Source organism: Chiloscyllium plagiosum, unplaced genomic scaffold (genome assembly GCF_037043375.1).
Source record: "Chiloscyllium plagiosum isolate Xiang-an unplaced genomic scaffold, Cpla_swu_hap1 HiC_scaffold_13, whole genome shotgun sequence".
Lineage (NCBI taxonomy): Eukaryota > Metazoa > Chordata > Chondrichthyes > Orectolobiformes > Hemiscylliidae > Chiloscyllium > Chiloscyllium plagiosum.
Window position 1 is genome coordinate 31,638,910 of NW_028270151.1, and position 25,401 is coordinate 31,664,310.

Consider the following 25,401-nt stretch of genomic DNA (forward strand, 5'->3'; position numbering starts at 1 on the left):
TTTTATTTTACCTTACAATGTTTTCTCATACCCTTCTTCACTTTCATAATTTCTTTCTGAAGTACCCCTATACTTTCTATTCGTCTTTACGTCTGCTAGTTCTCTGACCCCTCACTATTCACTATATATTCCTTACACAATTTTGAACATTCCTTGATATCTGAGGTTCTCTGGAATTTTTAGTCCCAGATTTCATTTTTACAGGAGCATGTTGGTGCTGTATTTTTACTCTTTCTCTTTTGAAAGACTGCTATTACTCTGATGAAGGTTTCCACAAGTAACTGCTTCTAGTCTATTTTGGCCGGATCTTGTCTTATCATACTAAAACTGGCCTTTCTCCAATTTAAAGTTATTTCTGGTCCATCTTTGTCCTGTTCCGTGACTACCTTAAATCTTACTGAGTTATGATCACTATCACTGGAATTATCTCCCACTGACACTTCTACCACTTTGTTCTCAAAACTAGGTCCAGCAAGTCTCTTGTACTCTATTAGGAATTTTCTTAAGTCTTCTTAAGTCTGTTAAATAATTGATTTCTACTAAAGACTCATAAAATTTGGCTTCTTGGAGACCAAGATGATCAGAATTGATCAGGGTTTTAGCTTCTGACCATCATGTGAGCTGTGATTCTCGAAGGCTGTTCCCTGATTTTTCTATTCCATTTTTTGGTCATATTGTACTGTATTATGCCTAGAATCTGTAATGACATTCCTTTGCTTAAAGCTCCAGGCTGGACATGAAAACCAACTTGACGAGCAGTTGAACCTGACATCACAGTATCACAGAATCGCGTAATTGCTCCTCATCTCATAGAATCCTTAAAGTGTGGAAACAGGCCCTTCGGCCCAGCAAGTCCACACCGACCCTCCAAAGAGTAACCCACCCAGACACATTCCCCTACTCTATTACACCACATTTACCTCTCACTAATGTACCTAACCTACACATCCCTGAAGACCATGGACAAGTTACCATGCACCTCCATCCGCTATGACCAGGGCCTCCAAGCACTCCGTTTCTCTCTCTCCCGATGTCCCCAATAGTACCCTTCCACTGACACTCATTCGTTTGGCTGAACTGGTCCAACCCTTAACAATTCCTCCTTCGAATCCTCCTACTTCTTCCAGACGAAAGGGGTAGCCATGGGCACTTGCATGGGCCCCACCTATGCCTGCCTCTTTGTTGGCTATGTGGAACAGTCCATCTTCTGTAGCACCACTCCCCACCTCTTCCTTGGCTACATTGATGACTGCATCGGTGCCACCTCGTGCTCCCGCGAGGAGGTTGAGCAGTTCATCAACTTCACCAACATATTCCACCCCAACCTTAAATTCACCTGGACCATCTCTGACACCTCCCTCCCCTTCCTGGACCTCTCCATCTCTATCAATGACGACTGACTTGACAATGACATTTTTTACAAACCCACAGACTCCCACAGCTACCTGGATTACACCTTTTCCCACCCTACCTCCTGCAAAAACGCTACCCCGTATCCCAATTCCTCCGCCTCCGCCATATCTGCTCCCAGGAAGACCAGTTCGACCACAGAACACACCAGATGGCCTCCTTCTTTAAAGTCCGCAATTTCCCTTCCCATGTAATTGAAGATGCCCTCCTACGTATCTCATCTACATCCCACATGTCTGCCCTCAAACCCCACCCCTCCAACCGCAACAAGGACAGAACCCCCCTGGTTCTCACCTTCCATCCTACCAACCTTCGCATTAACTGCATCATCTGCCGACATTTCTTCCACCTCCAAAGGGACCCCACCACCAGGGGTATATGTCCCTCCCCACACCTTTCCACTTTCCAGAAAGACCGTTCCCTCCGTGACTACCTGGTCAGTTTTTTGCCCCCCAACAGCCCACCCTCCCCTCCTTGCACCCTCCCCTGCCACCGCAGGAATTGTAAAACCTGCACCCACACCTCCTCCCTCACCTCCATCCAAGCCCCAAAGGAGCCTTCCACATCTATCAAAGTTTCACCTGCACATCCACCAATGTCATTTATTGTATCCGTTGTTCCCGATGCAGTCTCCTTTACGTTGCGGAGACTGGACACCTTCTCGCAGAGCGCTTTAGGGAACATCTCCGGGATACCCGCGCCAATCAACCTCATTGTCCCATGACCCAACATTTCAACTCCCCTTCCTACTCAGCTGAGGACATGCAGGTCCTGGGCCTCTTCCACCAACACTCCCTCACCACCTGACGCCTGGAGGAAGAACGTCTCATCTTCCGCCTCGGAACACTTCAACTCCAGGGCATCAATGTGGACTTCACCAGTTTCCTCATTTCCCCTTCCCCCACCTCACCCCAGTTCCAACTTTCCAGCTCAGCATTATCCTCATGACCTCTCCTACCCGCCAATCTTCCTTCCCACCTATCTGCTCCACTCTTCTCTCTGACCTATTACCTTCATCCCCACCTCCATCCACCTATTGTACTCTTGGTACCTTCTCCTCAGCCTACCCCCCTCCCATTTATCTCTCCACCCCGGAGGCTCCCTGCCTTCATTCCTGATGACGGGCTTTTGCCTGAAATGTTGATTTCCCTGCTCCTTGGATGCTGCCTGACCTGCTGTGCTTTTCCAGCACCACTCTAATCTCCAGCATCTGCAGTCCTCACTTTTGCCCAATTCACCTGACCTGCACATTTTTGGATTGTGGGAAGAAACCAGAGCACCCAGAGGAAACACACACAGACATGGAGAGAACGTGCAAACTCCACACAGACAGTCATCTGAAACTGGAATTAAACCCGGGTGCCTGGCACTGTGAGGCAGCAGTGCTAACCGTACCGCCTGTGTTGCAGAGCTCAATGAGGCTATTTGGCCCATTAGCTTTCTAATGAATATTATGTCTTCATACCACTCACCTGCCTTTTTCACTTTAACCTTGAATATTGTTTCTATTTAATTCCTCTCTTGAATGCTTCAATTGCCTCTGTCTCCACCATGCTTCCAGACAGTGTAGTTCAGACCCAACCTACTTGCTGTGTGAATAAGTTTTCTCTCACATCACATTCGCTATGTCTGCAAATCACTTTAAACCAGCATCCTTCCGGTCTCAATATTTTTATGTGGCAACAGTCAGACCTCTCATGGATTTAAATCTTCCATCAGATCTTCTCTTAGCTTTCTTCTGTCCAAGGGGAACAATCCCAACCTCTTCAATCTATTCTCACAACTGAAGTTTCCCATCCATGGAACAATTTGTATTTCTTTTGTACTTGCTGTAATGTGTTCACATTCACATTCACACTATAGTGTTGTTCCAGAAACATAAACGGTACTCCAGCTGAGGTTGAATAAGTGTTTTGTACATGTTCAACAGAACTTCGTTGTCCTTGTACTCTATAGTACAAATAATAATGTTTTATGAACCATACTCTCCATCTATTCTGTGATGCAGCTTAATAGCCCAAAAAGAACAAGTTTTTCAAGACAACCATTGTTAACATAAAATTGCTCAGTTGCTTCCCTTGTTCTGACCAATACCTGATACCTCCATTTCAGATTGCAGTATAAAGGGCTAATACAAGTGTGTGTTGATGGGTATATGGGTAACTGGGAAACTTGATCTGTGCTTATAAGGTTCTGCTATAAGTAGAACAGAATATTGCAGGTGACTGATTTTTGGATGAGTTGCTGCCTTGGGATACGTATGTCCTTCTGTTTTCTTCTCTCTGCTTCTGACACCCGCTCACTTTCACAGAACACAGCACTATTTCCATTCGATTCTGCCAGGTGTGGCAGTCTTGGTGAGGTTCTTGGTGAAACTTTCCTTTGACCATCATGAGAACATAGCCCAGACCTGCACTAACTACAGTAGTAACTGTACTGTATGTGTGATTCAAATGACCTTTGCTTTAGAATTTGCTAAGTCATTGAAACTCTTTGAGTTCATCAATTTTTATATTTGTTTTCGCATGTTTATTTTTCCCATGGTCAAATGTGTGGTCTGAAATCACATGGCATTTAGACAAGTAGCTGAACAATTGGAATTTACCTACTGTGGTGTAGTTATAATGCTGCTCTGAGTTTCTTAATGCTGAAAATAGCAGTTGGTCTGTCACCTAAACACTGTACAACTCCATTATTGCAGTTCTCAACAGCATGAGGCTGTTTATTACTTTGCTGATCAGCACTCAACTCTTCCAGGTCTCTTTTGCAGCCTCTTACAGAGCCATTTCCTGCAATGAGGCACGGGTAGTAAAGGCAGCAGATCTAGCAGTGGAACACATCAATGCTGACCAGCCAGCAGGATACAAGTACACGCTAAACAAAATTGAAAATGCCCAGGAAGTCAGGGGGGTAAGTACAGGTAAAATATAGCACTAAGATTAGTTTACTTGCAATGAGACTGCATTCAGAAGATAAACAATTGAAAATAAACATTCTACTACATTTTATTAACCAAATTCTGTGATTAGGTATTTACAGCATAGTAACATTGAGACAGTCCCAGAGACTGGTATTTTCAGCAGTTCTGACAAAAGGTTTACTCTACAAATATTGGCAGACCTGCAGTATAGATCCAGTATTTTCAGTTTCAATGAGACTTTTACAGCTAAATTCTTTTATATGCAACCACTGTCATTTGAGTTCAAGATCATTAAACAGTGTGGTTTGAAATTAGCTTAAATTATTATTGATAAAGTGTGTACAATTTCTTCATGGTAGCAGTTTTCTTTAAGCTTAACCTTTTGTATTGAAACAATGCTGTAATATGTTCCTAATTATGTTCTAATTAAAGCATCACTCTATTGTTGTTGGCAATGTTCATGGTGTAGCTGACCCCATTGGCTAACATGTACATTCTTACAATGCTATTGTTATATCAATATGCAGTAAAAATACAACTGGTGCAGTCAGCAATTTAATGCAAAAGATCATGAAATATTGGAGCAGGATTGGACATTTGACCCCTAATGAGTCTGATCTGCCATTCAATGAGATCTTGTGGCCTTATCTTTATCTTCAAATCTGTCTCCCATAACCCTCGATTCCCTTGTTGGACAAGGATCTGCCTAACTCTGTTCTAAATATTTTCAATGACCCAGCCTCCCCTGTTCTCTGTTGAAGAGAATTTCAAAGACTACCAACCTTCTGAGAGAAGAAATTCCTTCTCACCTTCATTTTAAATGGAAAATCTCTACTTTTAAAACATTGCCGTTTACTTCTAGATTCTTCCAAGGGTCAAGAGAAGAAAGAACCTCAAAGAATCTATCCTGTCAAGCCTCTTTAGGGTCTTTAAGTGTTTCAATAAGAACATCTCTTATTCTTTTAATGCCAATGAGTACAGGTCCAACCTGCTCAAACGTTCCTCAAAAGACATGCTCTTCCAACCTAGCTATCAGTCTAGTGAACCTTTTCTAAACTGCTTCAAACAAGTTTATCTTCCCCAAGTAAGGACACCAAAACCATACCAAATATCCCAGATGGAATCTCAACAGTGCACTATACTGTTGCACTGGACATCTCTACTTTTATATTCCATTCCCATTGTAATAAATACCAACATTTAATTTGCCTTCCTAATTACTTGAGTATGTGCATGCCAACCTTTTGTGATTAATGCACAAGGACATCGAGTTCATCTGGTGTGCAGAGTTCTCTTGGTGTTTCTCTATTCAAACAGCTCGTATTTTCTAGCTGTGCTCATATTTTCTCATTTACTTAACTTCCATTTGTGGGAGTTTTGTTCCAGTTTCAATGGGTTTTTGATTTGAATATGCACCACAGCTCTGCAAGTGTGACAGATTAGTTTTTGATCAATGCTAAATCTTATTTTTTTCTAACAGAAGCAAGGTGTGTCCTCTGCTTACTTGGAGTTTGAGGTATTGGAGACTAGGTGCCACTCACTGAACCCAAAACCTGTGGCAGAATGTGAAGTACGATCAGGCCCTGAGGCTGTAAGTCTCCTTTTTTAATGTATAAGTTGGCTGAGACATTTATTTTAAATATATTATTAATATTCTTGGAAATGTGTATGAGGTAGAGCTACTCACTTACTGTGTCTATCCCAACAAAACGTCCCGGGCAGCACCCACTCTCAGGCCATTGCTTGTTCACTTGTTATCTGCACTGCTGTGGTATCTGAGGGGGAATTGAGGGGAGCACTTATCTTCCAGTAGGTGGTACAATGTTCTTTTAGCACTGAGGCATACTGAACATCAACTAAATGGAATTTTGTGGTTACACTAGCCTTTGACTCAGTAAAGTATATTATGCACAGGCACAGAGTGGAAGAATATTTTTTGTATTACAGTGTGACATGAGGCAGACAATGTAGTCTGTTTCTGTGGTTAGATTTTTCTCGAACAGCATTAAACTTAGTTGGCCAGAAAACTTGCTCGCTTTTACTGCCTGCTATAAGCATATTGGAAAGATTTGCAGGTTGATAAACAACTCATTTGGCCACGCTATGAACACACATTTCATGTCCACAGTATATCCTTAAACCCTTTATCGCCAACTGAATACTTCTGAAGTATTGTTGTTGTTGTAATTTAGGAAACCAACCAACCGATAGACACACAATAAGCTCCAACAAACAACAATGTGCTACTGACCAGATAATCTGATTTTTTTTCTATTGATTGAGGTGCAAAATTTGGTTGCAACAGCAGAGATAACTCCCCAGCTTCTTGTTTAAAAATGTCTGTTTGGCCATAACAAAAGTAAAGTTGCCATTGTCTTACCAGACCAGAGAGCTGTTCTCTCATTAGAACTGGTAGCGGTTTAACCTGAGGGTCATCGTGTCTCAGGCAAAGGGGGAGTTTAAGAAGAAGAAATCTTCATGATAATCTCAGCTGGTGTGGGAATCAAACGCATGCTATTGGCATCCCTTTTCATTGAAAAGCAGCCACCCAGCTATCACACCACTGAAGGATTGCTTCACTAATGTCAATCACATTTCCCAGCACCTTGCTCAAATGGTCATTTAGCCAAATGTGCATCATCATAGTGGAGGTTGGCAAACTGTTTGACTATAAAGCATCACATCTTAATCTGATAATTTTCTTAACTGCCACCGAAGGCAGTATGCTGAATAATGAGCACGAGTGTCGATTCCAATTGATTTTCCTATCTATAATCAGAACAAATTGTATTTACATATCTCTGTCAGGCTGAGATCACAAATTTGAATGCTTATGTCTTATTCCAAGCATAAAATTACTTATTGTAAAAGAAAACAGAAATGTTTAGTAGTTCATGAATCTACTCAGATGATGATCTCATGATTTTATTGTATCTTGCTTCAGTACTAAGAGCAAATGCTGAAAACGGTGATGGTTACATTTTAATTAGCCTATTCAGACATTGTGTAAAACATCTCTGGGCTGATGGGACTTGAACTCAGATCTCCTAACCTAGAGTAATAACGCTACCAATAAACTGCAAAAGCTCCTCTGACTACAGCTACATACTGAGATGTTCTTGACTCCCCCCTGTATTGAGAACAAACTGTAGCTGGGGTAACAAGTAAACTGCAGATAGCTAACAATGGATATTTTTCTTAATTCAAATAGATTTCTGGTGACTGTAAAGTCCAATTACAAATCAACCCAACGACACGACTCGTTCGGATTCACAAATACCGATGTTTAATATCACCAGGTAGGACAGGGAATTGTGGTAACGTGGTTTTCGCTGTGCATGAGGCAGAGTTGACTATTGTGTTCAAAACAAGGATATTACAGCTCAATTTGGTCAGGTTCATTAACCAGATATTTTAACAAACTGGTGGACCTTTAGTGCTTTTCCCATTTCATTATTTCTTTCAATCCTTTGTTCCCCTTTTGGTCTCTGTATTTTAAATATGTATCCTTCCTGTCTCTGCTTTAATAAGCATTGTACTTGCTCTTGCATAACCTGTTTTATCCTGCAAGAGATTTTATTGTGGCCTTTTCCTTTTTGAACTCTTACTTTTTATGTCGGCTTCACTGGTAAGGCCAGAATTTGTTGCCCATCCATAATTGTCCTTGAACTGATTGGATTTCTCAGCCATTACATGGGACAGTTTGAAGTCAACCTCATCTCTGTGTATCAGGAGTCACATAGAGGTCAGGCCAGGTAAAGATGGCAGATTTCCATTCCTGAAGAACATTAGTAAACAAGATGGGTTTTTACAATAATCAATGAGGGTCATTTTGTCACTATTAGTCTAACATATTTTTAAAAATCTAGGCTATTTTTAATGATTTATGTTTTCTCCATAGTAGGATTTGAGCGCATATTCCCAAAGCATTAGCCTGAAGCTTCAGTCCAGGGATATTACCACAACACCACTGCCTCCATTACACCGCCTCTGTCGGCCTCATAATGACCTCATCTATCTTACTTTTACTCTATGAAAATTGCTGCTGGAACTTTATGTCAGATCTGGTCAAACTCACACATGGCAAACTATCATGAGCTATCTCAGAATCTAACACTGAATTATGTTGAATTTACGGCAGAGAAGCAGATAATTCTACTCAACCACTGCGTGCTGATGTAGACGCTTCACATCCATCATCCTTTATTTTACCTAATCCAATGTTAACCTCTACTGCTTTCTTCCCAATGAACATGTCTAGATTCCCCTTAAATGTATCTGTGCTGCTTGTGCCAGGTAATCCTTGGGCAGATTTTACAGGCCTGTCTTTTCAGAAGCAAAGTCAGTAGCTAGTTGACAGGAAAAGAAGAACCCTTTTCAGGAGCCATAAAGGAGCAGTAATATATTCTGTGGTGAGTTCCTGATGGACAAAGGACATCTTCCAAAGAGAGTACAGCTTTTCCTTTGTACTTAAAAAAAAACTGCCCATTTCTGTCTGCCTGTCCATTGGCCAGCCATGTTGTGGAATGGGCAGGATAATATTAGGGTCAATTCAGCTTTTATCTACCTCAACGAACTCAGCTGGCACCAACCACCCACATTATTAAGGGAGGGGGGTGAGCTTAAAGGTGGGTGGGAAGCTGGTGGGCTGGGCACTCACCCTATCTTACATGCTAGCCTCTTCCCCCCTTCACTGAAAATGTACCTGGCAGGAGCATGTATTATCCAGCCCCACGTGTTACCAATTTTAATATTCTAATCGCTAATGGAAATTCCAACAGTATCGTGGAGATTACTACTGCCACAGTTCATGACAGCACCCACTGCAATCATGTGGAATACCAGTGCCTCACAACATTATTATGGAGATTGTTACTGAGTATCTGGCAGTGTCTTCTTCAATCTTCATATACAGCAATTATGCTGAAATTATATAACATTGTTATATGGAGATTGACATTACTATAACAAACACATGGATGTGCAAAGCCATGATGGACAACTGTCTGTCATGTAGCATGGACACCTGACCAGGTTATTCCTACAAGGCTATATTTTCAATAATTCAAAACATTTGAAGAAAATGTAATGATTAGTTAAAAACTAAAATACAACTTAATTGAGTTTTCTCTATTTTTTCTATTTTTTTGAAGACTCAGATGACATGGTTTTGAGTAGATGCCCAAGCTGCCCACATCGCATACCATTCAACCATTCAGATGTCAATCCAGCTGTTATAATGGCATTACAAAAATATAACAGAAACAACAGCACAACAAATTATTTTTCAGTCCAGCAAATAACAAGAGCTGCCTCTCAGGTAAAGTTACTTTTTCTCAGAAAAGCTTAAGGAAAAATCTGAACTGTTTTTCATTTAAAGACATTTCTACAGATTCGATCAAGAAATATTTTCAAAAGAAAATCTGTTCATTTTGAGATTTACTGTCTAAATTTGACAATTTTGCATTGAACATTCAGAGACAGTGAAATTGTTCTGAGGAGATGTGGACAACAACAAAACATTAATTACCTTACAACTGATATTCTGTCTGGATGTTCCCAAAGTCTATGAGTCCGGGTAGTTTTCAGAGAATGTGGTAATTGCGTTCCTGTGCAACACCCTGTTATAGAAAACTGCATGCTATAAATAAGGGGTCCCATTGGAAAAACAAGGTTGGGGCGAACTGCCAGAAATATCAGTAAAAATCAAAGCAAAAGTAATACTTAGCCCAACAGAAATGATAGCATAGTCTAAGTAAATCTTTAAATCATGGATTTTAATGAAATAATACGGTAAATTTAACACTGAAATCACTGACTACAGCACTGTACCTTTCATGAAGCTCTTCACCAGAAAGCACACAAGCTGACTGACCACGTGATGTTCAGTCCTTCTCGAGATTCTCCCCTGATTTGAAATAAACTTCCTTCGAAGTGTAGACTACAATTTCCAGTTTCTAGCTCAGTTTCAAGGCTTGCAGAGCTGATTACTTTCCTGTTTTAGCTGAACACAGGGTTTGTATTTTGCTGAGGCTGTGTATTGCTGTTCAGTTAGTGCCGGGGTTGGAATCACCTAACAGCAAATAGGAATTTGCTTTATTAAAAAATGGTTCGCAATTCACTAATCGCATTATGGCCAAATCGCATTTAATAAACACGCGTTATAGGAGAACCACCTGTGTTTCAAGTTTGAATGATAATCCAACATCTTTTCAAAAGATTTGATCACATGGAATTTGACAAGATTCAGTATGGGAGACTGATTAGCAAGATTAGATTTTATGCAATACGGGGAGAACTAGCCTTTTGGATACAAAACTGGTTTGAAGGTAGGAGACAGTGGGTGATGATGGAGGATTGCTTTTCAGACTGGAGGCCTGTGACCATTGTGTGCCACAAGGATTGGTGTGGGGTCTACTGCTTTTCCGAATTTATAAATGATTTGAAAGTGAACAAAGGAGGTATAGGTAGTATGTTTGCCGATGACACCAAAATTGAAGGTGTAGTGAACAGTGAAGGAGGATATCTCAGGATACAACATGACCTTGATCAGATGGGCAAATGGGCTGAGGAATGGCAGATGAACTTTAGATAAATATGAGGTACTGCTTTTGGAAAGGCAAATCAGGGCAGGATTTATAAACTTAATGGTAAGGTCCTGGGGAGTGATTCTGAACAAAGAGACCTTGGAGTGCAGGTTTATAGTTCTTTGAAAGTAGTGTCCCAGGTAGACAGAGTATTGAAGAAAGCATTTAGTATGCTTTCCTTTATTGGTCAGTGCATTGAGGATAGGAGTTGGGAGGTTATGTTGCGGCTGTATAGGACATTGATTAGGCCACTTTTGGAATTCTGCATTCAATTCTGTTCTCCCTGTCATAGCAAGGATATTGTGAAACTTGAAATAGTTCAGAAAAGATTTACAAGGATATTGTCAGGATTGAAAAGTTTGAGCTATAGGAATAGGCAGAATAGGCTAGGCTGTTTTCCCTGGGGTGTCAGAGGCTAAGCCGTGACCTTATAGAATTTCACAGAATCGTGAGGGGCGTGAGTAGGGTGAATAGCCACGGTCTTTTCCCCAGGGTAGCGGAATCCAAAACTAGAGGGCATAGGTTTAAAATCAGAGAGGAAAGATTTAAAAGGGACGTAAGTGACAATGTTTTCACGCAGAGGGTGGTGTGTGTATGCAATGTGCTGCCAGAGGAAATGGTGGAGGCTGTTACAATTACAAAATTTAAAAGGCATTTGGATGTGTATATGAAAAGGGGGGGTTTAGAGTGACATGGGCCAAGTGTTGGCAAATAGGATTAGATTAATTTAGGATATCTGGTTGACATGGATGTGTTGGACCGAAGAGTCTGTTTCCATGCTGTACATCTCTATGACTCAATAGAAGTACTGTACGGGCAGCAGTGCTGCCTGAACATACTGCTGCACTGGAATCTAGTTAATCACTGCCTCTGCTTCAGTGCACGCTGTGCAGGTGGTCAATTCACATCTTCCTCATCTGCCATAAGAGAACAGTTTCTCTAGTTGTACTTATGCGTCAACTGTTGTGATAATATATCCAGTCATTCACTTTCATCCTGTATGATTACGGTGATAATTGCTTCGCACAGGTCCTAATTTGCAATATAACATAACATAGAGCATAGAACATTACAGCGCAGTACAGGCCCTTCAGCCCTCGATGTTGTGCCGACCTGTGGAACCAATCTGAAGCCCATCTAACCTACACTATACCAGTTTCATCTATGTGTTTATCCAATAACTATTTAAATGCCCTTAAATTTGGTGAGACTACTTCTGTTGCAAGCAGGGCGTTTCATGCCCCTACTATTCTCTGAGTAATGAAACTACCTCTGACATCTGTCCTTTAACTATCACCCCTAAATTTAAAGCTATGTTCCCTCATGCTAGCCATCACCATCCAAGGAAAAAACGTCTTTCACTATCCACCCTATCTAACCCTCTGATTATCTTATATGTCTCAATTAAGTCACGTCTCAACCTTCTCTCTAATGAAAACAGCTTTTCCTCATAAAACCTTCCCTCCATGCCAGATCACTTCTGAAACCTTTCCAAAGCTTCCACATCCTTCCTATAATGCGTCAACCAGAACTGAATGCAATACTCCAAGTTCGGCCGCATCAGAATTTTGTACAGCTGTAACATAAACCCATGGCTCAGAAACTCAATCCCTCTATCAATAAAAGCTAACACATCATATGTCTTCTTAACAACCCTATCACCTGGGTGGCAGCTTTCAGGGACCTATGTACATGCACACCAAGTTCTCTCTGCTCATCCACACTATCAAAAATCTTACCATTACCCCAGTACTCTTTATTCCTGTTGCCTCTTCCAAAGTGAATTACCTTACACTTTTCTGCATTAAACTCCATTTGTCACCTCTCAGCCCCACTTTGCAGCTTACCTACATCCCTCTGTAACCTGCAACATCCTTTGGCACTATCTACAATTCCACATGAGCTGCCTCTTGGTGAATGAGATAAAGGTTTGTATCTTGACTGGTTCTCTAGTACTTAATTCTGCCAATGACTTGATGGTGTTGCCAAATTGAAATTTGGTTTTCCATTATTTCACTTTAATTTTGTTGCTTGTGCCTATAATTTCTTCTGGCTTCAATAGATTTTTGCACTTGAAAGAGTCGTATGGCATGACATCAGTTTTCATCCTGGACTTCTCTCCATGCCTTCTGTGGATGTGTTTTTCCAGTCACAGATTATTCTGTATATATCGGGGCTGGATTTGCTTGATTCCTTTGATGATTTTCACGGCTAACTCAGCCATTTAACTGGGACTAATCTGGAGATAATATATAGTTTGGAATTGGCCAGTCATTTGTGAAGTAGTTGACTTCTTCCCTTGTGAATGAGGACCATTTTTGCTTATCACACTGCATAGAAGGCTATAATGGCAATGTGTGAATTGAATTTCTACAATCTCACTAGTAGCAATTGACATCAGCTAGTCTATCTAACAGCTAAAATAGTAATCTATAGTAACAAGATAATCAGTTCCTGCGTGAATTAAGAAGTCTATTTCCAGCTTCATCCATGGTCCACCTGAGATGATATCTAGCTTACTTAGCTTAATCTTTATTTCAAGAATTGCACTGATGTGGTCCTTGACTTTTAGCCCGTAGAACATATCTTTTGTTTTCCTCAGATTTGACTCAATTCCTTGCAGTTTTCATTGATGTACTTTAGTAACTTTCCTTTCAACTCCTAAGGCATAATGACGCAATTTCCTTTGTACAATGTGCCATCTAAGGCCATCAATTCATTTCTTGTATGTGCAATAAGCTCTTGTGGCAAGAAGGTTTGACCTTGATGCTTTCAGGTCATTCTTTTGCTACTATTTCATGCAACACTTGGAGAGTTGTATCTAGAGTATCTCATCTTTCAAGATAGTTCTCATGTTTTCAGCAAGGAGCTTGTCCGTTAAATTCAAGGCTTCTGCAATGTGGATGACTTCCAGAGCATATCAAACTACTGTTTCACGTTGGGTCAAGAAGGTTTGACATTCTACTGGAACAACTTCCATTTTCTTCTTAAGTGGTGTTGATCTCAACAGCACATCTTCTTCCTTTCCCACGCCATGTCAAGATGTAACTGGAGTAACATTCTTTACAAGTGCATTAGAGCAGATGGTAGAGATTCAAGGAAACCATTTTGTAGTGGATTGTGGTTGGACTTGACAATCATTTTGTCTCTTCCATGTAGGCATTAATGAAAATGTTCACAAGTGAAGGCAATGGCCTGGCATTCTTCATTTACGTTAATGTCCTGGATGCAAATGTAACAAGTTGTCCTTGTTGCATGAAGGTTGTTACAAGTATTCACTGAATTGTGTCACACTATAGGGTCACTTCAGTGTTTCAGCACATACATTAGTCACTTGATTTGAGCAGATGCTGATTTTTGTTCTGTCTGCCAAAACCACTGAACATCCTTGGCTGTGAGCTGGCATAATGATTCACACTCTGACAATAGATTGGGCAAGAATTTTGCCAAGAAGTTGACAAATCTAATAAATCATTGCTCTGCTTTCATATCTATTGATCACTGCATCACTGCTTAAGCTCTCACCTTTTTGTGATCCAGGCAAAGACCTATTCCTGCCTATACATGGTCTATGGACTATTGCATTTTAACCTGCATTTTTTTTTTCTTGCATAGCTTCACAGATATCTGGTAAGCTTGGTCAAGTATTTGCACTAGATTTTGACAGTGGTCATCTATGATTTCTTCCATCATTTTTCTTCATCTGTAAATCAGCAGGTCATACACTATATTTCTACTCCAGAGAGATCACTAACTATCTCATGTCTGTATTGATATTCTTGTGGAGACATGGAATGTCAAATGGAATGGGCAACCACCTGTATCTCCCAACCAGCATCCAGAATGTGGTTAGAAAGCTGCAGCTTTCACCCAGCTTCACTTGCTAGGAACCATCCTTTGCCTCCAGGGTCGTGAAAACCTCTGCCTTTGTATATTGCAGCAAAATTACTTTGATGGTTAGCATGGGGTAGGGAGTTGTCACTTTCTTGAATACTCTCTTGTTTTCCAACTCTTCTACCTTATCTTCTAGGTTGATCTTGAGGACAACCAGACTGTAAACGCATGACTTTACTCTGCGTGGAGCTGTTTTACAATTAATGGCTTAACTCGCTGCAACATGTTGCAAGTCTCTCTTGCTGGGGTTTTCTTCAAATCTTTAGGTTTGCTCCAGCAGAAACAAATGGATTTTGTTTGCCATTTATGATCTGGAACTCCTGATCTCGTGCTTACTATTCATTGGGCTCATTACCTTCTTAACATGAGCATGGTGCATCTACATAGTCTCAAACTTACTTTCGAAGGCTTCATTTCGGATCACCAGGTTAAGATATTTCACACTGTGAACTGAACTTTATTAAAGTCATAATCCTGTTAGACCTGTCAGTGTCTTTCTGAAGCCTAATGTTGACCTGATGTTCTCCTTTTGTAATCATGTTAATAGTCACAAAATATTTATTGCTGAAAATGTGTTGTTGGAAAAGCGCAGCAGGTCAGGCAGCATCCAAGGAGCAGGAGAATCGACGTTTCGGGCATGAGCCCTTCTTCTTCCTCATGCCCGAAACATCGATTCTCCTGCTCCTTGGATGCTACCTGACCTGCTGTGCTTTTCCAGCAACACATTTTCAGCTCTGATCTCCAGCATCTGCAATCCTCACTTTCTCCACAAAATATTTATTACCTATTGACCTAACTGAATCAACCTGCTGGATGGTTTAGAGTGATTAATTGGTCTCTTTAGCTGAGATCTCTCCAGTCGCCATCTGTATTTACTTGGTGCACTTCTTTCTAGCCATATGCAAAATAATTTGGCTTCATGAAAACACTGTAGAAGTCACACGATGACAGCAAGTTGGGAGGTACATTGGTGCAGGATACATTTCTACTCTAAATCATCAAGGCAGACATTCATCAAATGCCTACCAAGAATAGTTTAATGGCTAAAGGCCATCTGACATTAAGACCCATCGTTCCAACAGATCCAACTTGTTGAAGATATAATTCAACTTTGGTAAAGTTGAATCTCTGGGCAAAAATATATTGACACATCACTGTCCCTATGGTATAACTCATCCATTGCAAGAGGCAGTGGCAGGCATTATTTCTCTATGCTGATGGTGGCACATTGGTATGCAGGTTACAACGTACAACCCACAGAATAGGAGACATGGGTATACACAATTAAATATTGCACTGAGATTATATTGGAGACATTCTTTTTCAATAGCAAATGCTAATCATTCACAGTAATGACTACTAATGGAAACGTTTGCATGATTTTCCTTCAGGTTTTAGCTGGGAAGAAAGTATTTGTTGAGTTTACAATCCAAGAAACTGTATGTACTAAAGCTACCAAGCTTCAAGATTGTCCAAGGAGTAGAGAAGAATCTGCTACTGGTGTAAGTATTGTTGCCAAACATTCAATTTGCCCAATAAATATTAATATCATAATACATTCCGCCAGCTCAACTTACTGCATAGGATTGTGAAGCAGCGGTCAACCTCCCCTGTATTTAATATCTAGCTGGATAAATCCAATGAACACTTTGAAATCAGATAATACTAATATTCCATGTTACCTTCTTCGTTTGCAGAACAAGGGCTTCTGCACGGCCTCTGTGTATAAACCTATTTCTGGGAAGGAGAAAGTGGAAGTGAATTGTGAGCTCTATAGACCAAAGGTAATCAATCACTGGAAATTTGATTAAAATTCATAATATGAATCTCAATATAGTTGACAAAGATTTTGGGATTAATTTCCCATGCGTCTAGTCCCAAAGTTAAAGGACTTCCCCTATTCCCATAGAACATAGAACAATACAGCACAGAACAGGCCCTTCGGCCCTTGATGTTGCTGTGAACTATTCTCAGCTCGTCCCCTACACTATCTCATCATCATCGATGTGCTTATCCAACCAAGGAGAACACCTCCTGGTGGACCTCATCCTGCCCTCGTTCACAAGGTGTGGTTCACTTAGGCCTCTTTCTGGTTCCTTCAATGGTAGAGTCTCTTGGGGGGCAGGATTACTCCTCCCAAGGGGGCTTGAATCCCAGAGAAGGTCAATGCTGGCCAATTAAATTCCTGACAAGTACTTATAATTTCATTGGACAATCTCCAGTAGAAGTGACACAGAACTCTTTCTGATTCTACAACTGTCAGGTGGAAACTTCATTGCCAAATTTAAATTCTGCCCAGCAGGTGACTGATGGTAAAAGACTACTTATTATTCTACCAGATTGCTAATTAGATTTACAAATATACTCGAATATACAAAACATCCAGTCCCTGTACACCTCCATCCCCCATCACAAAAGCCTCAAAGCCCTCCGCTTCTTCCTTTCCCGCCGACCCAACCAGTACCCTTCCACTGACACCCTCCTTCGACTGACTGAACTGGTCCTCACTCTGAACAACTTCTCTTTCCAATCCTCCCACTTCCTCCAAACCAAAGGAGTAGCCATGGGCACCCGCATGGGCCCCAGCTATGCCTGCCTCTTCATAGGATATGTGGAACAGTCCATCTTCCGCAGCTACACTGGTACCATCCCCCACCCTTTTCCTCCGCTACATCGATGACTGTATCGGCGCTGCCTCGTGCTCCCAAGAGGAGGTTGCACAGTTCATCCACTTTACTAACACCTTCCACCCCGACCTCAAATTTACCTGGACCGTCTCAGACTCCTCCCTCCCCTTCCTAGACCTCTCCATTTCTATCTCGGGCGACCGAATCAACATAGACATTCACTATAAACCGACCGGCTCCCACAGCTACCTAGATTACACCTCCTCCCACCCTGCCCCCTCTAAAAATGCCATCCCATATTCCCAATTCCTTCGTCTCTGCCGCATCTGCTCCCAGGAGGACCAGTTCCAATACCGAAGAACCCAGATGGCCTCCTTCTTCAAAGACTGCAATTTCCCCCCCAGACGTGGTCGACGATGCTCTCCACCGCATCTCCTCCACTTCCTGCTTCTCCGCCCTTGAGCCCCGCCCCTCCAATCGCCACAAGGACAGAACCCCACTGGTCCTCATCTACCACCCCACCAACCTCCATATACATCGTATCATCCGTCGTCATTTCCGCCACCTCCAAACGGACCCCACCACCAGGGATATATTTCCCTTCCCTCCCCTCCCCTATCAGCATTCTGAAAAGACCATTCCCTCCTTGACTCCCTCGTCAGGTCCACACCCCCCACCAACCCAACCTCAACTCCCAGCACCTTCCCCTGCAACTGCAAGAAATGCAAAACTTGCGCCCACACCTCCCCCCTTACTTCCCTCCAAGCCCCAAGGGATCCTTCCATATCCATCACAAATTCACCCGCACCTCCACACACATCATTTACTGCATCCGCTGCACCCGATGTGGCCTCCTCTATATTGGGGAGACAGGCCGCCTACTTGCGGAACGTTTCAGAGAACACCTCTGGGACACCCGGACCAACCAACCCAACCACCCCTTGGCTCAACATTTCAACTCCCCCTCCCACTCCACCAAGGACATGCAAGTCCTTGGACTCCTCCATCGCCAGACCATAGCAACATGACGGCTGGAGGAAGAGCGCCTCATCTTCTGCCTAGAAACCCTCCAGCCACAAGGGATGATCTCAGATTTCTCCAGCTTCCTCATTTCCCCTCCCCCCACCTTATCTCAGTCCCAACCCTCGAACCCAGCATCACCTTCCTAACCTGCAATCTTCTTCCTGACCTCTCTGCCTCCACCCCCACTCCGGCCTATCACCCTCACCTTATCACCCTCACCTTAACCTCCTTCCACCTATCGCATTTCCAACGCCCCTCCCCCAAGTCCCTCCTCCCTCCCTTTTATCTTAGCCTGCTTAGCACACCACCCTCATTCCTGAAGAAGGGCTCATGCCCGAAACGTCGATTGTCCTGCTCCTTGGATGCTGCCTGACCTGCTGTGCTTTTCCAGCAACACATTTTCAGCTCTGATCTCCAGCATCTGCAGTCCTCACTTTCTCCTACAAATATACTCGACCTATTATGTAAGTGATTGGCTTTTAAATGTTGTGTGGGGGCTTGTTGGAAGGCATTGATGGAGCTGACATGGTCTTTATGTTACTGAAGGTAGCGGTCAGTTCAGCTAAAGTAGTGGGAGCAGGCCCTATCAAACAAAGAAACAGTAAAAGAAAAGGACAACGAAATAAGAGACAATCCAGTCCTGAGCAGCAACATCGCATTAAACAGCTGAAACCACGAAGTGGAACTCCCAGGAGAATTGAATCCTCTGAGGAAGTGCAAGGTGCGCTTGGTTTCTTTATTGGCTCAGGACGTGAAATTACCTTTCCAACGCTGCCTGCACCTCAAAATACTTGCCCTGGTAGGGCCAGGCACTTTAGAGGAACTGTTCATTCTATTTAAGCAGGCTATGAAATATATCCATCCAACAAGGAGATTCCCTGAAGGCAGAAAATCCGATTTTTTTTTAAATTAGAGAGTAAGTTATATTGAGAATGAAGAAAACACATCTGTAAAAGCTGTGTATAACTGATTCAGATAAACAAAACAATAAAGCACTTTGCAATAAATTGTTTGCTTCCATAATTTGATATATAATGCATTCACAGGCTCATATACAATATTATGCAGTCTATCTGGTCTTGTTCAAACTCTTTCAAATAGAACATTTATTCTGTCTGTTAATAAGGATTCGCTTTCTTACTCTCTTCATTTAATTATATTATACAACACAAAGTTGCTTGCTGACAACTTGGGGAGGATTTTGGCATTTGGGTCTGGACCCTGACATTGGTATTAAATAGGGCCATGACTGGGGACCTGTTTTGGAACAGTCACCTGGCAGTGATGGAGGATCCAATCCCACCTCCAGTTGTCCAACATGTAAAAAGGAGACCCTTAACCCATCCTTTAGCACACTGCGTAGTGTGACTGCCTCTGATCCAGAATCTCTGTGTTCAAGTACTACTCCAGGACTCAGTGGCTGTGGAAGATGTGATTGTACCATAACCAAACAGGCTGGGGATTAACTTGTAATCCTTCCAATACATGTCAATAGCAGGTGGTAAGAGTGGGATTTGTGGTCAGCCATTTGATGGAAAGAAATTGGAGTGCTGGCACTTTTCATTGTTTACGCAAAAGTATCTGTTGTCACAGCAACTTGGAACTCCCTTGTGGGGGATTCAATTAGCTGGAGGATTGGTGTGGAGCTGCCATTATACCTTACCCTTGGTGGGGATCGTGGCACTGTAGGTTAGACCTGCTTTTGAACAGCGTACTGAAGAAGCAGTAGCAATTGGGTTATCATTGTGGATGATGTGTGATGCCAATCTCTACCGGCTTGTGGTCAGGGTAGTTCACTGACCATTCTTTTTCCTTGACTAGGCCCAGGGGTTTTCAGTCAATGGTGCTGGAAGAGCACAGTAGTTCAGGCAGCATCCGAGGAGCTTCAGCAAAATCGAGGTTTCGGGCAAAAGCCCTTCATCAGGAATTTATTCCTGATGAACGGCTTTTGCCCGAAACCTCGATTTTGCTGAAGCTCCTCGGATGCTGCCTGAACTGCTGTGCTCTTCCAGCACCATTGATCCAGAATCTGGTTTCCAGCATCTGCAGTCATTGTTTTTACCAGGGGTTTTCAGTGTTAATGCGAAACTACTGATGAGAAGAACTTCTTGACTTAAACAGGAGGCAGTTTGTTGCATGACAGCACTCAGGGACAAGTTATATTTGTAAGATATACATTGTTTATATGTCTATGAGGAGACCTAGGCTCTAGGCCTTCACTCTATACAATCCTGCAGTTATAGCTGGAGCCATGTAAGCAGGGACGGCTGGCTGTTTGATCTGCTGCCAGAAGACTGAGTCCAGGCAGCAGACTTTGAACATTATGCCTTGAGGGGGCCCCTAGGCCAACCTGATAATTCAGCCTTTGACAATTGGCTGTAAGTAGAAATTTAATCCATTTACTGGACACTTAGTTCCTGTAGGTGGTTATTATAGTCATCCATCATTCCATTCTGGGGAAATGGCTTGAGGGTGGAATAATGCTGACCTATTTTTTCCTCATCAACCTGTTTAGAGATGTTATTACACATCTCTGCAGCAGGTGGGACTTGAACCTGGGCCTCCTGATCCAGGGGTTTTACACTACCACTGTGCTACACGAGGGCCTCTGAAATAATGCTGAAAAACTGACAAACTAACTGCCTGCATGCAGATCTCATTGAGGAGACTACAAATCCAGGCCCTTAAGAATCTATGTCTCCTTATTTCAGATCTTCAACAAATTGAAACAATCTGTATACATCAACTCTTTCCAATTCCATTGCAGTTTACAGCTTTGCATCAAAGCACACTATAATATTTTCCATTTTAATGAGAGCAATCACACTTCCTGTGTCTTTCTTTGTATTTTCTCATGTATCCAGGGAATCTATGCTGTATTTTTACCCATTGTCTCAATGTTCTTCCTATATATTGGAATCTGCAAGGGATATACATAAGTTAAGTGAATAGGAAAAGAACATGGCAGATAGAGCTTAATGTAGAGCTTTCCGATAGAAATAAACAAAAGTGTCACAACTCATGGGTAATGTACTGGAAATAAAGCCCCACTGCTCCCAGAGCCATCACAGAAGTTAAAGTTTCAAGAAATGAAATATGAAAAATCCCCAAACTACCTGATTTTTAGATCTAACTTTCTGTACTTCATGCGAATCATACTAATTACAGGAAAATAGATTCTAGTTACAGGTAAAACAATTAAATTAACTAACTGTACAAGTTAAAAGTTTAAAAATTATAAGGAGTTTAACTTATAAACTACACACACACACACTCCTGCCCCCCCCCCCCCATAGCTTTTATTCACATGTATTGAGTTGGTTCTTGATGATCTAAAGGTCTCTTCTTAATCCTCCTTTTACAAAATGATTCCACTGGTTTGCAAGGGGCATAGAGTGGTTGGTTTACTAATGAATGGTCTCTGACTTATCTGATTCCAAGTCACAACTTGCAGAATCTGCTGAAGAAAAGGTAAGCATTTTCAAGCTTGAAGTGGATTACTGCAGAGGACTGAGAGAGACATTGTTTTGGATTTATCGATTTGATTTATTTATTGTCATGTGTATTTTGTCACAAAATAGTGTGAAAAGTGTTATCTGGTGTCACCATTCTCCAGTGTCGTCTTAAAACACAGAGAAGTAAACCAAAACATAGAATATTAAAGCAGAAAATTAAAGAGATAAAATCGTGTTCAACTTTACAGTCCTTCTTGAGAAGTTCTGCACTATAGGCCATGGACCTGATGGTCAGGTACGAGACCCCTTTGCTGCGATAGCACTAAATGTGCAGACTTGTTGGTTTCTTTACTGGTCTGACTAGCTTCTTTCTGTCTTATTACATGGTTGTTGCCAGACAGAGAACCTATGATGTTGATAACTGGCCACCAGACCACAGCAATTAGCTTCACTTGTAAACAACTATAACTTTTGTCTTGATATGGTTTTATAATGATCCACATTTACATGCTTTTCCACAAAATCTTGTATTTCATCCACTGGAGATGCTTCTCTTTCAAAGTTCCTCCAAACTCTTCCAAAGTTCTCTATTATTAAATAAAAGTGAACGAGCACTCTGAAAATTTTCAGCTGATCAGAGGGAACCAGCATGGATTTGAAAAGATACATCTTGCCAGATAAATCCTATAGATGTTTTTGAAGATGTGATTAAAGTAGTGGTCAGAGGAAAGTCTATAGATGTTATTTGTATGGACTAAAAGAAAGTTTTTGATAAGGATCTTCATAAGGGACTTCCCTAAGATGGGTCAGTGAGCTCAGGATGATAGAGGAATAGGACTTGCTGTGAGTGAATTAAATTTTAAGGAGGGTAGATGTGCAAGATCAGCCAAAAGACTGTTGGACTGGTTAACTCTAGAAGTAAAAGATTATTTTTAAAAATACGAAATAAATTCAAATGGAATTCTTTGAACTTGTAGCCCATGAAGAAGGTTTGGAATTACTAATTTCTACCAGAAGGATTAAAGGAAGAAATCTGAGAAACTGGAAATATAAGAGAAAGCAGCCAGACAACTTCAAACTCTGTCTAACCAGAACTCCACCAACAAGGCCATCCACTGTCACTATGATCAGAGAGTCTGGAAGACCATGGTTGTCTTTTTTACTTGAACACCTATAGTGTGGAAACAGGCCATTTGGCCCATCGAGTCCACACCAATGCTCCAAAGAGCATCCCAACAGATTCAGCCTGAAACCCTGCATTTCCCATGGCTAACCCACCCAACCTACACAACCCTGGATACTATCGGCAATTTAGCATGGCCAATCCACTTAATCTGCACATCTTTGGACTGTGGGAGGAAACCAGAGCATCGGCAGAAACCATTCAGACATGGGGAGAATGTGCAAACTCAGCACAGACAATCACTCAAGGCTCGGATGGAACCTGGGTCATTGACACTGTGAGGCAGTAGAGCTAACCACTGAGCCACTGTGCTGCCCTTGGTGTGAACTTAGCTTACAAAAATGATATCACATGTATCAAACATTAACAGAAATCTGTGCTTCATTCAGGGGCACAGATGTTTCCAAATATTGACAACGCTATCCATGTTGCTCCATCTTTCAAAATATCAGGTCCAAGCAAAGTGCAATTATCAGCATCTAAAACTAATATTGATGATGATGGGAATTTGAAGTTTGGATTGGAAATATCAGCCCTGTTTAAAACTAGCATTTCAGCAAATTTCAAGGAAAAGAAAGTCTGAAACAAAAGGTTTCATTTTTTTTCATTTGCTTGCTTTTTGGACATGGTAGCATTACTTTTTCAAATTAATAAGATAGGTGCATAGGTACAGTAGTAGGCCATTCAGCCTGTCAAGCTATTCCTACCATTCATTACAATCATGGCTGACTGAACACCTCAATGCCTTTACTCACCTCATCACCATAACCTTGCATAATCAGACATCTATCAATCTTTTCCTTAAACATACTCAAAGACAAAGCCTCCACAATGGCAGGGAACACTCTTCACAACACTCTGAGTAAAATAATTTCTCCTCATCTCAGACTTAACGGACATTCCCCATATTTTTAAAGTTTGCCCCCCTGGTCCTCGAGAGACAGCAGTAGAATGCATTGTTAGAGAAAGCATAGGCTTTTCTCAGCATTAGTTACCATATGGTATGTTTAAAAGTCCCAAATCAATTTGACAGCTGCTGGTAGAAAGTAAATGTGTGAGGTAAATGAGGTGGGCAGGATGACAGGTCTACTGGGGGAGTTAGGGTCATGGGAAGGAGATGGTAGGATGCCAGATTTGTGAGGGTAGGGTGTCCAGTGAGTAAAGGTGTAGAATGGTGGGTGAGTGGGAGATGGTGAGTCAGGTGGATAAGTGATAGGGTACCAAGAGGGTGATGGGAACATGTAGCAGGAGGGTGATAGGTGAGTACATGGGACATTTGTCATAGGTAGGCAATCCAAATCTGGGGTTTGGTTGTTTGGGAGAGGATAGGAATCCATGGTGGAGATTCAGGTGTCTGTGAGTGGGAGTTTAAGGTATCATTGCAGGGTGAGGGTGGTGCAACATCACTTGAGTGCTTATGGAGTTAGACTGTTGGGTTTCTGCAGGAGAACAGATAGGTAGGTCAGTCAGATGTCCTTAATCCAATTTTAGCAGATAATATGGAAAACAAATGGATGTTTGGCTTTTATTCAAAGGGAATGGAGTATAAATGTGGGGAAATCTTACTACAACTACACAAGGCACTACTTATCCCACTGTGGGGAATATTGTGTTTCGGTCCCTTTAATTAAGGAAAAATAAACAGGAATTGGAGGCAGACCAGAGAAGAACTTTTGATTCTTGATGTGAAGTGATTTTCTTGTGAGGTGAGGTTGAGTAGATTGGACTTGAATTCATTGGAGTTCAGAAGAATGAGAGTAAATCTTGATAAAATGACAAGGAACATAGAGACTGACTGTAAGTGCTTCAATAGATATGTGAAGAGAAAAATTAATTAGAATTGGTTGATAATCTGGAGAGAATGTGTGCATTTATTAATCTATTGCTAAGTCCCAAATGAAAGTACCTTGGACTCAAGAAGCAATACTTGGGAAACTAATTAGAATTAGACCCCCAAAGGCAAGAGACAACAAGTTGGTGACAGTTTTGGCAGCAGAAAGCCAGCATAATGTAAAGCAGAAGTCAAATGCAAATGGAAGAGAATTTCATGGCCAAGAAGTATAAAAAAAATTGCTCGAGATTCACTAAGACATTGGGAAATATTGCAGCTGGAGCAAAGGGCTGAAAACCCAACCTCGAGTCCGGATGGTGTGAGCACTAACTAGCTAACCCAAGAATGCAACTTTTAAAAAAAGGTTTTGTGATTTACACATGAAAGAAGTGAAACTATCACTGTATTCTAACAGATGAAAGGCTTAACTGACAATCAAGTTTTCAATGTATAATTTCAGTTGCATCACAC

General features: G+C 41.6%; 1 protein-coding gene across 2 annotated transcripts; it reads left to right on the forward strand.

Annotated features, from left to right (window-relative positions):
• The first annotated feature begins 3,985 nt into the window (after positions 1-3,985).
• On the forward strand, positions 3,986-19,468 carry LOC122556058 (fetuin-B-like). 2 transcript variants are annotated; one of them, XM_043702464.2, is made up of 7 exons: positions 3,988-4,320; positions 5,811-5,921; positions 7,542-7,629; positions 9,484-9,650; positions 16,203-16,313; positions 16,509-16,595; positions 19,008-19,468. In XM_043702464.2, the coding sequence occupies exons 1-7, from the start codon at positions 4,123-4,125 to the stop codon at positions 19,299-19,301; spliced, it is 1,056 nt and encodes a 351-aa protein (XP_043558399.2). In that variant the 5' UTR covers positions 3,988-4,122; the 3' UTR covers positions 19,302-19,468. The 2 variants fall into 2 exon arrangements, with proteins under 2 accessions (XP_043558400.2, XP_043558399.2); XM_043702465.2 differs by lacking the exon at positions 16,509-16,595 and having other exon boundaries at positions 3,986-4,320.
• The last annotated feature ends 5,933 nt before the right edge of the window (positions 19,469-25,401 follow it).

What these genes read in the sequence shown, in the direction of transcription:
- LOC122556058 (XM_043702464.2), top strand. Translation starts at nt 4,123, where the DNA reads ATGAGGCTGTTTATTACTTTGCTGATCAGCACTCAACTCTTCCAGGTC. An exon ending in TACGATCAGGCCCTGAGGCT is followed by an intron (nt 5,922 to 7,541) that starts GTAAGTCTCCTT and finishes TAATTCAAATAG; the next exon opens with ATTTCTGGTGACTGTAAAGT. An exon ending in GTGAGCTCTATAGACCAAAG is followed by an intron (nt 16,596 to 19,007) that starts GTAATCAATCAC and finishes ATGTTACTGAAG; the next exon opens with GTAGCGGTCAGTTCAGCTAA.